The sequence below is a fragment of the Haliotis rufescens genome, unplaced genomic scaffold (assembly GCF_023055435.1).
Source record: "Haliotis rufescens isolate VD_foot unplaced genomic scaffold, xgHalRufe1.0.p SCAF_23, whole genome shotgun sequence".
In the NCBI taxonomy this organism is placed as follows: domain Eukaryota; kingdom Metazoa; phylum Mollusca; class Gastropoda; order Lepetellida; family Haliotidae; genus Haliotis; species Haliotis rufescens.
Window position 1 is genome coordinate 5,421,881 of NW_025963924.1, and position 17,274 is coordinate 5,439,154.

The 17,274-nt window shown below is 40.6% G+C and overlaps 1 protein-coding gene across 1 annotated transcript; it reads right to left on the reverse strand.

Moving 5' to 3' along the window:
- Positions 1–5,738: 5,738 nt before the first annotated feature.
- On the reverse strand, positions 5,739–17,268 carry LOC124146588 (protein cereblon-like). Its single transcript, XM_046516941.2, has 9 exons — positions 17,150–17,268; positions 15,943–16,085; positions 15,019–15,221; positions 13,185–13,349; positions 12,276–12,459; positions 11,252–11,317; positions 9,299–9,499; positions 8,173–8,366; positions 5,739–6,844 (listed from the first exon to the last, which is right to left on the reverse strand). The coding sequence occupies exons 1-9, from the start codon at positions 17,223–17,225 to the stop codon at positions 6,670–6,672; spliced, it is 1,407 nt and encodes a 468-aa protein (XP_046372897.2). The 5' UTR covers positions 17,226–17,268; the 3' UTR covers positions 5,739–6,669.
- Between the last annotated feature and the right edge of the window lie 6 nt (positions 17,269–17,274).

A 17,274-nucleotide genomic window follows, 5' to 3' on the forward strand; every position in this document is an offset into this window, starting at 1 on the left:
ACCCCATTTCACCTCACCTCACCACATTCAGGACTGTAAATGTGGTCCAGTATTGGCAGAAATATGGATTAGTGAGATTCTGGTTCAGACAGTTTCCACTGAACATTGATTTTTATTGCCAATGACAGCATTTCAGCAACTATTTTGCTGAATCAAGGCAAACAATTACAAAATGGAACACATATGTTAGGCCGAACTACTAACTACAACCATGTCAAATTTTAATACATTTTGAAAAAAGATGGCTGATTAATGGCCAGTAATGGGTTCTTAAATATGGCTCCTGTAGAGGCTTCTTTGAAACAACACAGCTGAGATCAATATGCAAAGTTTCAGTTTTACAGGCATTCAAAATACCGTATGTCAAAATATATATGTTATTCAGCATGTATACCACATACTGCATGTCAAATGTGATGATACAGAAAAGTAATGGCTAAAAAGGACATTTTCATTGTTTGAGATCAGATTGTAATTTTATCAGCAGTGCTCAGAGACGCCATAGCTGGGAGCAGTCATGCAACACTTCAGCTTAATAGACGAGTTTCAGACGAAATGTAAAAAATGCAAACGTTAACAAAGGACAGAAGCGAAGACAGATAACAAAATGTGCCACTGAATAGGCGCACTTGAAATCAGTCAGGTGAGCTAAACATCAGAAAATGATACGGGACATCTATACAAAATGTCTGCCAAGTCAGCATGATGAAGTGAACAGTTGTGAGTTGATTGTATGGACAATAGTTAAAGACAGGTGTGCACTTTGTGCCAGGTAAGCTAAAACATAGTGAGTGAGTGAGTGAGTTGAGTTTAATTCACTTTAAATAATATTGCTGTTATGTCACAGTGAGTCATGTTAATGTGGGAGGAAAGCCCAAAGTCATGCTGGTCTCAGACGTTTACCACTTCAGTGAAACCCATGAGCACGGGTATGGTGCTGACAAACCTAGAAACATAATTGGGCGAACAAGGATTCGAACCAACAATCATAGGTATCTGGTGTGCCAAAGGGCCGCAACTCTGCAGAATGAATTGCAGGGCCTTAGACGACTGGGCCACATGTGCCCTCCAGAAAACATAGAAAGGACAAACTATATATACTTGTATCTTTTTAATCATAGCATCACATCAATTGTTAGAACATGAAATTCGCATGTGAACATCGTAGAGCCATGGCAACTTGTTTACATTTCTTTCTTTACAAACCAATATATTATATATCCTCTTATTGGGGGGCATAATAATGTCGGATACAAATACGTTGGCCATTTCTCAAAGGGTAGATTTTCAGTTTAGAGTTAACATACTGAAACACTACTAGGCTTCATATAACATGGCCTGTGATCAGCAGATCCTGGCACAATTATGGAGCAGACAACTCTGCAAAGAGAATTCTGCACACACCCCATTCCCTATGGATTGGAGGAGGAGGATGCACTCCCCATCACATGAGGAGACCTAGTTCATATGAAGCATAGACACAGCTTTATTTTCAAAATGGGTTTCATTTTTGCAATGTGGCAATTCACTTTCCATGATCGTGAAAAACACACCAAAAGACCAAATATATTACCATACTGCGTAAGTAGAAAATAGACAAAAGGGCAACTGTTACACAAGTTAAATATGTTTTCAGATCTTGAGCGGTTGTAGTTGTGGTAGATCATAGTTACTAGGTCATTATCACTCCTACACTGCTCAATTTTCAGTCTTAGAAAAGATTACCTTCAGAATGGTCTAGAAGTTTGCAGGGGGCGTTTATTGGGGCTTCATATGGCAAATACAGTGTCTTGTACAATAAGTCTTAGTATACCATATCACCTAAAAAATGTCCATAGTATTAAAGTTCATAGTTTGGCGTAGGGAAGTGCAACCCCTATTTTTGCACTCAAAAACTAGTCGCCATATTGTCTAGAATTTTACATAGACTCTTTTAGAAAGTCACCTACCTCATATCTATACTGTGAAACTTTTCCTGGACATGACACAAAAGTTGTCAATACAAATATCATTAACAAAACCAGACAATCGTGAAGTCTGTGGGTGAGTATGGTTCACATCTCTCTTAGCAGCAATATTCCAGCAATATCACGGCAGGGAACACCAGAAATGGGTTTCGCACATTGTACCCATGTGGGGAATCTAACCCAGGCCTTCGGTGTGACGAGCGAACACTTAAACCACTGGGCTACCCCACCGCCCTTCATGAATTCTGTGACAAAGGCGGATGAACAATTAATTAAACAGTGGTCAGGTCATGGAGCGGGAGACGGCTTGGCCACCTAATGAGGTCTTTGCCAACGCTTGTTTGTCTGCAACAAGCTGGCATGAAAATAGGGGTTGCACTTCATTACCTGCCTGCAAAACTAGAGTATATGTCAAAATGCTGTAGACGGGAGGGGAGCCAGGATGCAACCCCTTCTGGATCCATGAGTGATTATCTTTGCGGAAACAGTATTGAGTTTGAGATTGTTTGTTTGTTTATTGTTTAATGCCGCACTCAGCAATATTCCAGCTATAAGGCCGCGGTCTGTAAATAATTGAGTCTGGACCAGACAATCCAGTGATTGACATCATAAACATCGATGTACTCAGTTGGGATATGATGACATGCATCAACCAAGTCAGTGAGCCTGACCACCCTATCCCATTAGTCGCCTCTTACGACAAGCATAGTCGTCATTTACGGCAAGCATGGGTTGCTGAAGACCTATTCTAACCCGGATCTTCACGGGTGGTAAACACTATTGAATATGTGTCTGAAAGAGGAGTCTGAGCTTGCACACTTAAATATTTTTGGCACTGATAATGTTGAGGAACATGTAACAAACCACAGAGAACTATCCCTAAGACACAAAAGGTCACTGTTAGAGTGACAAAAACAGTCATATAACAAACAATAATGAAAGCTAAACATGCTAACAGAGGCAACTGTCAAGAACCCATGTAAAACTGCTTTCTGAAACATCTCCAAGGAATAATACTAATATACACTGAGCTTTCATATTACGTTAACCGGTTTATCCTAATTCTCTGCCTGGTAACAAAAAAAAGGTCAAGGTCATCATGTGTGTAACCATGGTAACCAGCAGAATCATCACCATCATCTTTCTGTTGAACAGGTTCTTAAAGCATCAGGACAGTGACTGTTATGAAGCATTGTTTGCAAACAATAGCAATAACCCCCGTGCTTACTGGTGTCTGCTCGCCTTACTGCGGGAGAGAAGTTTCTGCTCCGGTGATCACAGGGCAGAAGCAGGCTCATTAGCAGGTCAGGAAGCTCTTCTTTCTGGGGAATACCCCTGAGGTATTTATACTGTAATCTATGCTTCGATAAATACTGGCTTCTAATCCAATCAAGCTGGCAATTAGTATTTTGTAACTCATCTGTAAGAAAAACACACAAGCTTTCTCTTCAACTTGCCTTTTAAAAAACATGACCAAAGTCAGTTTATTCTGAAAAGGCTCTTGCGTTGTTGGCTTCGCTATGTAGAGCTCTATTGTTTTGGTTTGAGAATTAATCATGTAAAAACTAAATGTGTGATGTCACACTTGGAAATTACTCATGCATGGTTTAAAACCATCCAGAACTGTCGACATCCTGGCCCTCCAAAGTTCCAGCAAACATTCAACATCAATGAACACAAACTTTGAGTGAGTGAGTGAGTGAGTATGGTTTTACGCCGCTTTTAATAATATTCCAGCAATATCACGGCGGAGGACTCCAGAAATGGGCTTCACACTTTGTACCAATGTCGGGAATCGAACCCGGGCCTTTGGCGTGAACGCTTTTACCACTGGGCTACCCGACCGCCCCCATAAACTTTGTCCCAATCTTGTAACTTAACCTTTCTGAAGAGAAACAAAACAACACATTATGCTCCTGCACACCAAAAAGCTTTTGAGAGTTACTGTTGTTAATATTTTTGCTCAGGCCAATTGTTTAGTCCTTGTCATACCTCCCCTAAGTAATATCACTTTCCGCTAGGGAATATACATGGCTTACAATGCCAGAGAATAATCTGTCTCAATTATCTGCCGAAACAGATTCCATTGGGCATAAGCAAGTTATGTGCACTTCCAGCTCAATGAACTGTCCCTTCAATTTCAGCCAACCTCATGATTTATTAATTCTAGCTGAAAATATGGTTGTTAGCTCTAACAAACATATCATACAAACACAGCGGGTTACTTCAGCACACAAAGAAGCCAGACAACCTTAAGAATGACCTTTCCAGTGACCTTGACCTTTCCAGTGACCTTGACCTTGAAGGAAGATCGACCAAATGCTTACAATTCAATTCCACCCTAAGACTTTGTACCAAAGTTCATCCTATTGCAGTCATCACCTCTTGAGTTACCAGGAACATAATACATTTTGAGTGACCGTGAAAGTGACTTTCAGTATCAGTTGCAAGTACTCCAAGAACATTCTAGATGACTTTCCAGCATATATACCAAATACATGACCTTGACCTTTGGTATCAATTGCATGTATTCCAAGAACATTCAAAAGGGCTATTCAGCATATAAATCAAATATGATGTCCCTTGGTGAACTTCAACTTAACAACGAAACAATTGCATATGCTACCCATTGAAAGAAGGTCACAGTTACCTTCTTCTGACATAAAAGATATTCATCACTTGTCACAGATAAGTATTCAAACAATATAAGCACTACACAACATGCACAACACCTAATTAATGTCTGAAGAAAAAGCTATTTTAGTGTAAATGGCAAATATAATTTTAGAATGACCTTCATTGTGACCTTGACCTTTACACATAGGTAACTAACAGCCTTTGCCAATCTGCATCTCGCCCTAAGGATGACATGTACCAAGTTTCCTTGACATACAGTAAATAATGCTTCTCAAGTTATCGTCTAAACAAACGTTTCTTCAGGCTAGAACCTCGGGGATGATCTTGACGTTTTGACATGTCAAAAAATACTTCCAGCACTAAAATGAAGAAAGATGTGATATGATATCACTGGGATATCCAAGCATTTTGCAAATGCCAGAGGTCAAATTCACACATTTACAGAGGGCTGCTTAATTAATCATTACATAATAGTTTCTGAAAGTATTCACAAAAATCCTCAAAAGAGACTTTTATCGTCTTTGATTCAATCATGCTATTATACACACACAATCCTTCTTTTATCATACATCCGGCACTTCCGGCACGTATCTTATGAACATATCTTCAAGTAACATTGGACTGCCTCCATGGTCTAGTGGTAGAGTGTCTGCCCAGAAAGCGAAAGGTCTGGAAGTCAATCCCTGGCCGTGTTATACCAAAAGATGGTCCTTCTTGTTACCCTGCCTGGTGCTTGGTATAAAGGGCCAAAAACAAGGACTGATCAGCTCGAAGTCAGTATACTGTGTCTGAATGGGGTATTCATGTTAAACTGCGACATGGAATCTTAGTGGGCTAGCACTTTCAAATTGGCAGTAGTACAAGCAACCACATCCACACACACCCACACTCGCATGCACATTGCTATATAAGTGCAATAATTTTGCACGTGAAGCTAAACCCCATTTCACCTCACCTCAAGTGACACTGATCTTATTTTAATACATACCCAAGACACCACTGATATCTCCCTATGGTTCTCCAGGCTATCGCAAGTACTGAGTTATATCCTACAATACAAAGAAGCAGAGGAAGTACTTAAAGGGGCAGCCATATAACTATTGCCATTTGGTCGTTACAAAATATTAGATGATCAATATAGATTTCTTTATTTCAATATGAGTATTGTATATAGTTTGTAAACAAAGATATATGTTTTGTAATAAAATGAAAAAAAGATACAATTTCCAAAATGTCTTTTAAATATGGAAATATGTTGTGATGCTACCGGCTCAGCCTTTTCTCTTCCCTCTGATGATGGCCTAATACTTAATGAAACAGGTGTTATCCCACTCATGTATGCAATTGTTGTTACTGTTAATCCTCTACTGTTAATCCTCCACCTACTATATATATATTCGGTTTAACCTGTATACGATGTTCTTCATTCAGTCTTGCTTGACAACGGTATAAGGATCTTACCGAAATGCAACAGTAACAGTATAAAAGAAGTTGTTTACTTTGTGTCTGCTTTGTCATCCGTCAACTTCTAAGTAATGCCTATCAAACAATTCAACTTACAATCGCAATAGACATTCAACAGAATATGAATTCCCCACACTCTGGTTATCAACATCACAATGTTACATTCTCCCACTACAGCTCATTCTATCACCAATCTCCCCCACATTCTGATTTCATAGCTTCTGTACTCTCTCACACTTCTTTATAAACAATGGCAATACAAAAGTATCACATTTTCTTCCAAATCAGTCACAAAATAATCAGTTGCAAAATACCCATCCATTTTGCCAGGTAGCAGGGGCACCAAGAAGTTTGCAAACAAGCAAGTCACTGAAAGTCTCAAATCTCAGACTGGCTCTCCGGTGGCTCTTATGACAATCATGTGACCTACAAAAGTCACATGACAATCACATGACTGGTGTCCATCTTGTTTTTTGGAAAAGCAGCGTTTAACACAGATGCAAAACATTCTCCATTGAAAGACTTGCTGGATGATCAGTCCCATCCAAAGTGGCTGGTCACATGACCAGCTCACTAAGATCACATGACAATCACATGACCATCACATGACAGGCATCCACTCCTCCTCAGTATCGTCAGTGTTCTGTATTCCGGGAATGAGAGAGGCTCGGCACAGACCCCAGAACTTCTGTGGGTTGAGAGATTTATTGGAGGCCGTGAACCTCCACCCCATGTGGCTGGAACAGTGTTTGCACTCCACAATCGTCCATGCATATCTGAAATACCACAAACAAGGAAATAAGTCACCCTGTGATCCTGGCCACCGGCTCTCATGGGAGGCATAACTTTCAGGAGTTGCTTCAACTTGCAGAAAAGATCCAATGATAAACGATTTGGAGACAAGCATTATCACACGACTATGTCATTCAGATTTGCAGGTGTTATTATGTATTTGAAACCTGGAAATTTCACAAAGGGCTGATGGTGTTAGCTGGAGGTTTCAAATCATAAAATTCTGCACAGATGATATGAAACCATATTTACTGGTGTTATTGAGTATTTTATGTCCGGACATTTCATTTGGAACTGATGGTGTTAGCTGGAGGTTTCAAATCTTAAAATTTTGCACAGATGATATGAAACCATATTTACTGGTGTTATTGAGTATTTCATATCCAGACATTCATTATCATATGACTATGTCATTCAGATCTGCAGATGTTATTATGTATTTGAAACCTGGAAATTTCACTTGGAACTGATGGTGTTAGATGGACACATGATGGAGGTTTCAAATCAATTTCATGCACCAAAACTTCAATAACACCTTCAAATCTGAAAACACATGATTATTGACATCACAAAATATAAATCAAGTATTTTTTTAAAGCATTCTGCAGGAATACTCTGATAGTTGTGAGACAAACATGGCGGCATCATGATACATGCCTGAAACTGTTTCCTATTGGGTAAGTGAGTTGGATTTTACGCCGCTTTTAACAGTATTCCAGTTATATCACGGCGTGTCAACTTAATGTGGGAGGTAAGCCTGAAGTGATGCAGATCTCTGACCTTTACCACTCCAGTGAGACCCACGAGCATGGGTATAGTGCTGACAAACCTAGAAACATGATTGGGGTGAACCAGGATTCTAACCCACAATCACAGGTTTCTGGCGAGCCCAAGGGACACGACTCTGCACAGCGAAACGTGGCGCCTTAGACAACCCGTTACCTATTGGATTCAATCCTCCTCCAAATGGATGAATACCTGACTAAAGTGTGACTGTTCCCCTGAATCCAATATGAAAGAAAAACAGTACACAAAACAATTCAACATTTTTTTCTAATTCCTGGTAATCTCCAAAAGCCTCAACTTTTTTGGATGTTTCAAATATTTTTTGTTGCAATTTGTTTGTTTGCTTGTGTAAAATGGGAGACAATATTCAGATGTCATAATCATTATAATAATAAAACTGGCTCTTATCTAATGTCTGCCATATCGTGACAGGCATGAAGTCAGACTTGGATTGGACAAACCAGTTACTGACGTTGTCAGATTCAAACTTTTTCATCATGAATTCAAAGAAAGTAGGATCCCTTACCCAGGGAACCAACTGTGTTCAGTGGAAGGTCGACCAATGAGGCCGAGGTTCTGAATCTTATACACGGTGAGCGTCTCGTGAACATGTCCGCCTGGATTGACGTAGGCTCCGAGGGGCCCTTCCATGGACATACTGAACACCTCATTTTTGTGGGTTATCTGAGTCCCGCAGTCTTTGCAGCAGAGCACTGTGCACTGAGAACATACAAAACGCTGATGTCTATACGGTTCATACAAAACACTGGTCTCTTCATGGTTCATACGAATCATAGGAAAACACTGGTTCACTGGTCTCTACATGGCACAAACAAAATGAGATACGAAGTGCTAAGTTCCTTTTAACACTTTTCAGGTGTAGAAACAAATCTAATCATTGTCAGATTTACTCCCTTTAAAACAAACCTAATCATTGTCAGATTTACTCCCTTTAAAACAAATCTAATCATTGTCAGATTTACTCCCTGTGTACTTCCAAATTCACTAGACGTATTTTCAGTGCCACTCACCAGTCTCTAAATATTATTTAACAATAAAGTTGCCCGATACAAACTTTTGCTTCATTATCATCATGATGCCATCACACATAATCAGAGTAAAGAACAACTGTATATACTACTCATAAAAAGTTAAGGAACACAAGCTTTTTTTTATGACTTCCAGTTCGAGACGAATTCTGCGATTCTGGAAAAATTTGCAGAAAGCGGAACAAACCCCAGAGTTGAATCGCTGAATTGAATTTTGAAGGAATAAAAATGAGTTTGTATTAACTTGTGAAGGGGAAATGGTTATGTTTTTACCGCAGAATTAACCGCAGAATTTTGTAATTTTAGCCGCAGAATTTTGGTAATTGTACCACAGAATTTTGTCACGGCATGATGACTGAATAATAATAGTCACATGGAAACATTGTGAAGGCATGTGATGGTATGATGATGATGATGTAGTCAAAGTTTGTACCAGGCAACTCCATTGATATTAAGTGTTTTGCTGTGTTCCCCCTACTTTTCATTATTTTATTATTTTATGGAATGTCGAATCCTTAAACCATTTTATAAAAGTCTTGCCAAAAATATAATCCAACAATTTGACAAAGTTGAGCTGTTTTTAAAAAAGTCCTGCATGCTGACCTTCTGAATGATGCTGAGCTCACACCGAAGTCTCTGCACGGCGGAGTTGAGGCCCAGCAGATGCAGACGCATGCTGTCATCGAGGGGGAGGTTCTGGGCCACCCAGTACGACAGCTCCGTGGGGTCCTGCGGGAACACTGACACCCGCAGCGCCTCGTTCCAACTCTGCAGCTCACGCAGGATCTTCTCAGAAAGGTTTTTCTGTCAGAACAAATGTCAGGGTTGAAACTAACTTTGCTGTTCACATTAGTGAGTGAGTGAGTGAGTTGGGTTTAACGCCGCTTTTAACAGTATTCAAGTTATATCGCGGCTTGTCAGCTTAATGTGGGAGGAAAGCCCGAAGTGATGCAGGTATCAGATGTTTACCACTTCGGTGAAACCCACGAGCATAGGTATGGTGCTGACAAACCTAGAATCATAATCTGGGGGAACCGGGATTCGAACCCACAATCATAGGTTTCTGGCGTGCCCAAGGGACGCAACTCTGCACAGCGAATCGCGGCACCTTAGACAACTGGGCCACCCGTGCCCCCCCGTTCACATTATCTTGATACTGCTTGGTGTTGTTTCTTTATTGTTTAATGCCACACTTAGCAACATTCCAGCTACATCATGTCAGCCTGTAAATAATCAAGTCTTGACCAGACAATCCAGTGATCTATACTGTGAACAACGATCCAAGTCATTGGGGTACGATGACATCCCATGAACAGTCACCGAGTCTGACCTCCCGGTCTATATAGTAGACTCTTACGACCAGCATCGATTGCTGGGGACCTTTTCTAACCTGGGATACTCACGGTGGCAGTATACTGTGATTATGAGAAACTGAGGTAAGGAGAAGCATTTTAAAGAAAGCATTTGTGATTATTATATATCTGTTTCAGCTAATTTTGTCATTTTGTCAGTTTTCTAGAATACCAAGGTCATAACCTCATTAAAATACTCTAATGCCTATACTGTGGTACACTGATTCAAGAAGTACACAAGCAAGTCAAACCAACTTTTACAAAGACGCAGGACCCGGATTTGGGATACCGAAACCTCTCCCAACACAAAGACGCAGGGCCTGGATTTGGGATACCAAACCTCACCCAACACAAAGACATAGGACCTGGATTTGGGATACCGGAACCTCAATCGACACAAAGACGCAGGACCTGGATTTGGGCTACCGAAACCTCACCCAACACAAAGACACAGGACCTGGAATTGGGATACCGAAACCTCGCCCAACACAAATACACAGGACCTGGATTTGGGATAGCGAAACCTCAATCCACACAAAGACGCAGGACCTGGATTTGGGATACCGAAACCTCACCCAACACAAAGATGCAGGACCTGGATTTGGGATACCAAAACCTCACTTGACACAAAGACTCAGGACCTGGATTTGGGCTACCGAAACCTCACCCAACACAAAGATGCAGGACCTGGATTTGGGTTACGGAAACCTCACCCAACACAAAGATGCAGGACCTGGATTTGGGATACCGAAACCTCACCCAACACAAAGATGCAGGACCTGGATCTGGGATACCAAAACCTCACTCGACACAGACGCAGGACCTTGATTTGGGTTACCGAAACCTCACTCCACACAAAGACGCAGGACCTGGATTTGAGATACCAAAACCTCACTTGACACAAAGACACAGGACCTGGCTTTGGGATACCGAAACCTCACCCAACACAAAGATGCAGGACCTCGATCTGGGATACCAAAACCTCACTCGACACAGACGCAGGACCTGGATCAGGGATACCGAAACCTCACTCCACACAAAGACGCAGGACCTGGATTTGAGATACCAAAACCTCACTTGATACAAAGATGCATGTTAAGATGTGATTGGAGCCTATGGTAAAACTGTAAGTGCATTGACTGATACACCTTGAAAAGTATTTTTATCAATGAAAACCTATATTTAACACGTGAAAAGAACTTACTGTGTCATACATCTTGTAAACCCACGGAGGCCACCAAGTAAAATTGGCACAGCTGAACTTGTTTACCTGAAAACAAGAATAATGCAACAAACAAAAACAGTTTGTCAACATCCAAGAACCAATAAACATGCATATAAAACAGTATACCAGTGAGTTCCCCTCTAAAAGCAGCATTAGCAAAATCACAGAAATATGAACATATTTAACTTACAAATTAATTCCATGCATGCAGATGAAAATTGACATGCTAGAAAACCCAGAGCTACACAACTCGTTGTAAGGATTCTTTTATGCTGCTGTTCATTGGTTGGTTGGTTGGTTTGTTGTTTAACGCCACACTCAGCAATATTCCAGCTATATGACGGCGGTCTGTAAATAATCGAGTCTTGACCAGACAATCCAGTCATTAATATCATGAGCATCGATCCACGCAATTGGGATACGATGACATGCATCAACCAAGTCAGCGAGCCTGACCACCCGATCCCGTTAGTCGTCTCTTACGACAAGCATAGTTGCCTTTTACGGCAAGCATGGATTGCTGAAGATCTATTCTACCCGTATCTTCACGGGTCCTGGGAAGAGGGGTGCCAGTGAGATTCCTGGGGGGGTGATCATGAAAAAAGGGGCTCCACCAAAATTTATCTATAAAGTTGGGGAGAGGGGCATGAAAAAATGACACAGTTCTATTTTTCAAATAAAAGATGATACATTTGTACATTATTTAGGGACAGCTCATGGTAAAATGGTACATGTATTTCGGGATGGGTGGGGGTGGCATGCAAAAATGTTACATAAATTTGGGGGCCGTCAAAATATGATACTGTCCGCAAGCCAATCCCCCTCCCACCACCACCACAACACCCCTCCCTCCTCCCCTCCTAGGGAGCAGTAGCACAACAAATGAAGACTTAGCATATTTACATCAACACAATTTCTAAAACCAACTTCCATCACCAAATTCAATTGGGAGAGAGCAGTCTGGAGTCGAGTTCAACAAGGGAGACAACTCCTGCATGTTTACCTGCAAGTTGTTCACCATGCTGACTGAAGCAAGCACATTGCCTTGTCTGTCCACAGCAGTCTTGACCACTGAGTCCTGGTCAGCAGGGTTGCAGCAGAACTTGCAGAGTGACCGTGGCCGAGCTCCACTCAAACTGTCCGTCAGCAAACACTCTGGCAGGATGCGAACCTTTCCTGCCAGGATTCTGCCAATCATATGAATACATAATTTCACAAAAGGAATATTAAAGATTACGAGTTTGAGAAAAAACTTTCATCGCATTCACTTGTAAGTATCTGCTCTATAGTTTGATCCATAAGAAATCCATGTTACCATGGTTACAACTAAACACTGAAATCAAAGGTATTACACTAGAACTGCAGAAAATATCGAAATAACACATATACATCATTTGTAACCTTAGAGGCCTTGATCAAGTCAATTCACATGTTTCCTGGCATAATTTCAATCCAGAGTTGTTAATTATGGCCCTTAGTAATGCAATTATTTTGTTAAAGATGTTAATTCGTTGATAAAAAAATTCACAAATGTGGAAATTGAAATGAAATTCTAAGAACAAGTTGTTTCTCATGTTCCTTGGAGGTTGTAGCTAATTTCACTTTTGAATAAAATTTAAAGTAAGTAAAATAAATTTTGATTTTTTTTGTTCAATTCTTTTTGAATAACAATACTTTTTAGAGATAACTTTAAAAATAAAACTAATTGTTTCATAAAGTAATTTCCGTGTTCCATAAATAACATTTCAAGTAACATTTTCAAAGACTATAAATTAACATGTTTACAATTATATACTTGCTATAACATGGTAAAACAGACTGTTAGAACCTCACTCGTGAACAGAAAATCATCTAAGATCCACAAAGAAAGAGATATCTCAACACCACAAGATGATCAAAGTGACTTGCATACCCTGTAACTTCTCTGTGTGTGTCAATGACCTCAAATCTCTGACGACCTTTGGCCTTGACCCTGACAGTGGAGATGCCAGAAATATCATCGGTCTCATCCTTGATGGAGAATATCTCAGCTGTAGTTCCGAGATTTGAAAGAGTTGGGGTGTGTTCAGATTGATACCTATGATCAAACATGCAAACTCTGAAAACCTACATCAATCTCATGAAAATCAGGTCTAAGTCCTCGCTATGGCTACACAAAGTTTGTTTGTTTGTTGTTTAATACCGCACTCAGCAATGTTCCAGTTATATGACAGCTGTAACACTTTCAGTACATTCCCTGGCGGTACTTTGACATAAGATATAGAATTAGGTAGGATTGCGTGTGATGTAGTCCCACTATAGGTCCGTATTTGTATTTTTTTAATAACACTGAAGAAGAAGTTAATTTCTTTAGATGTTGTAGTTATTATTGTTTGTTTGTTTGTTGTTTAATGCCGCACTCAGCAATATTCCAGCTATATGACGGCGGTCTGTAAATAATCCAGTCTGGACCAGACAATCCGGTGATTGACATCATGTGCATCGATCCACGAAATAGGGATATGATGACATGCATCAACCAAGTCCGCAAGCCTGACCACCGGATCCCATAAGTCACTCTTACGACAAGCCCAGTCGCCTTTTACCATGTTTACGGCAAGAATGGGCTGCTGAAAACTTATAATTCTACCTCGGATCTTCATGGGTGTTCAAATGTGATGAACAACTAGACTTTTTCCTTTCTATCTCATGAACTTTTAGAAGTATCACATGATCAAGTACACAAGTATGGCTAAAATGAGTGACAAGGGCTTATTTTTCAACTGGATGGGAGCGTTTGGGTGGGTGGGTGCATGTATGGGTCTGTGCGAACAGGAAGCAGAGCACTTAAGGAATGAAGAGTGAGTGAGTATAGTTTTACACAAAATTCCAGCAATAATCATGGCAGGGGACACCAGAAATGGGCTTCACACATTGTACCCATGTCGGGAATCAAACCCTGGTCTTCGGCGTGACGAGCGAACGCTTTAACCACTAGGCTACCCGACCGCCCCTAAGGAATGAGGAGTGAGTGAGTATGGTTTTACGCCGCTTTTAACAATATTCCAGCAATATCATGGCGGGGGACACCAGAAATGGGCTTCACACATTGTACCCATGTCGGGAATCGAACCCGGGTCTTCGGCGTGACGGGCGAACGCTTTAACCACTAGGCTACCCGACAGCCCCTAAGGAATGAGGAAGTAAGTGAGGTCATGTCCTGGTCCTGGTAGTTTCAGAGGTAACCAGAGACAACATTGATCTGATAACATTGTATAGTTACCTACAACAGATGGTGGTGTCAGCCATTAATCCTAATCATCCTAGTGTCATTGACTGTTTAACCTCATGTCTTGAAAATAATGGCTGTTGAAGATGTATCACAGCAATGTCTAGAAAACAATAATGTGTGTTTTTGGTTGTCTCTAACATGCTGACTAAGCAAACGAATAACCAATGTGAACTCAGGAATTGTAATAACTTTCCCTCTAAAGTTCATATTATGACTAAGACTGTAATCCCTCAGTGATGGTTGGAAGCTGGACTTTTACAGTCAGTTAACTCCTTTGCCTCGGGAAGATGCAACGTATCATGCTGGTTGTATAGAGGCGAGCACATGGATCAGGTGTCAGACTTGGTGACTTCATTGTTTGCCATCGTACCAGACAGCGTGGATCGCTGCTCACAATATCATTCACTGGATTGTCTGACTAGACTGGATTATTTACATCATCCATCATATAGATACACAAATTGACAGTTCTCACCTAAAAGTGATGACTCCGAATGTTTTGTCCTTCTCTGCCACATTTTTAATCATGGCGACCATGTGATGCTGGAATAGATGGAGGGGGATGGTCTGACCGGGCACCAGCACCACCCCCGGCAGAGCCAGCAGGGGGATCGTCACGCACGAGTCATCGTCATGGATGGTACGACCACGTACATCTTCCAGATCATCGCCTAGGTACTGCAAGGAAAGGGAGCATATTCAACAGTGGACCAGGTAGACATCAAGCGAAAATGTTCAGTGGTCTAAATCATGGTAACAACAGAGTATCACCAAAAACCTTTAGGAGCACAGATGGCCCAGTGGTTTAAGGTGCTGCAATTCACCATGCAGAGTTGCGTCCCTTTGGCACACCAGAAACCTAGCATATAGGGTTCAAATCACAATTCACCCTCATCATGTTTATAGCTTTGTCAGCATCATACACCTGTATGTGGGTTTCACCAAAATTGTAAACATCAGAGACCTGCATCACTTAGAGCTTTCTTCCCACATTAAATTGACATGCCATTATACAACTGGAACACTGTTCAAAGCAACGTTAAAACCAACTCACTCACCAAAAAAACTTGAAATCTTACCAGCACAACATTTGACAAAGTGACTCAAACTTGCAGGCTTGTACCAATTTCTATCTACGATTTCAAACCAATGGCAGACAATTTTTTGGGAAATTGTTACTTTGTCCAAAAAAAATATTTTTTAAAAGTTTATATATTCTTAAATTCAGAAGTATTTTAACATGGCATTCAGTGCAATAATGTAAGGCTAAGCACTAAACCCTTTTCCTCTTCACTGGTCCTGTTATGAGTGAAATACATGGTACCTCCTGATAGCTGTACAAGGAATACTGATTCCCCTCTACTATGTCTAACCTGTACTATCAAATGATGACACTTACTGAATGGGCAGTCGGCAAGGATTTGTCAAAGTTGACCATTCTTTTTTTGTCATCATCCTTCTTCTTCTTCTTCTTCTGTTTCTTAGAGTTGTTGTAATTTTCATCCTCTTCCACAGATTCTTCTGTCTCTGCTGCAATGTCCTCTATACCAGCAGGAAGAAAGATAAAGAGATTATACAACAGGGACAATGGGGTTTTCCCTAATGAGGAATGCATAAAACCTCATGTCCCCTGAGTGATCCTGCTACAACGAATATATTTTACCGACATGTTTTAATATGCCATTTTAAAGAATTCAAACAAATTCAAAATTGCTAGAAAACAGTTGTTCGATTGTTCGAATGTGAAAGTGAGGTGAAATAGGGTTTGACATCTCGTTCAAGATTATTGCACTAATATAGTGACGTGCATTCATGTGCTGCTTGTACTGGTCATGACAATAGAAAAACATCCTTAATAAAGAGCGAGACCTCTCATTGCCTCGTCAGTAAACTTCCGTTGCATTTGAGTGACATCGCCTGCTTTCGGAAACCTGATTGATTTGGTATTTTAGCGGATTTCCACGAATTATTAGCCCCTCATGGTGCACAGTTCCAAATATAATTCTTGCAGGTCGGCATTAAAACTAAAAAAAAGTGATTGGAAGTTTGAAATCCATTCACAAAATATGAATGTCATCCCAAAACAGGGTAGTGAGCTTGGGTACTCTACGATATATACGGATTGGTACCTGTGCTGACGACCCCACTAGCTTAATAAGCTACGGCAACACACAATCTTTTGAACAACTCTGATATTCTTAGATTACTGTTTAGACTTGCATTCCATGATTTGGGCTAGATATCTAGCCTCAAATTATTAATGTCACTGTTAACGTTAACGATATGAGCCTTCCGTGACCATGTTGAGTGCGTGGAAAAATCTTGTCAATCGATTTTCATTTCTTTATGCTCTTTTTCATTACCACGCGAAAGTAAAAAAGTAACTCTCGGTCTACGCAAATGTTACAATCATTTGTTTTTGCCATTCTAGTACACTAAGATGATATGTGAAGGGCAATAACTGTGTTTGAGTTGAACCAACTTGATATAAAGAATTGGATCGCTTTGTTGACTTAGTCGCACATTTCCCATGCAATGTCGTGACAAGTGTAAAATTGATATGCCAACGTCTCCTTGCTAAATATAAACAGCGTGGGTTGTGTCACCTTCATTGCTATCTGATTCACTTTCATCATCACCGCCGATGTTATGCCCTATGAGCGGAAGTAAATCCTCGGCCATTTTTGTTTACTTATTTGCGGCACGATGGGATATTATGGTCACGTGGATA

What these genes read in the sequence shown, in the direction of transcription:
- LOC124146588 (XM_046516941.2), bottom strand. Translation starts at nt 17,225, where the DNA reads ATGGCCGAGGATTTACTTCCGCTCATAGGGCATAACATCGGCGGTGAT. An exon ending in AGCTCAGCATCATTCAGAAG is followed by an intron (nt 8,367 to 9,298) that starts GTCAGCATGCAG and finishes GTATGTTCTCAG; the next exon opens with TGCACAGTGCTCTGCTGCAA. An exon ending in GAACACAGTTGGTTCCCTGG is followed by an intron (nt 6,845 to 8,172) that starts GTAAGGGATCCT and finishes GTGGTATTTCAG; the next exon opens with ATATGCATGGACGATTGTGG.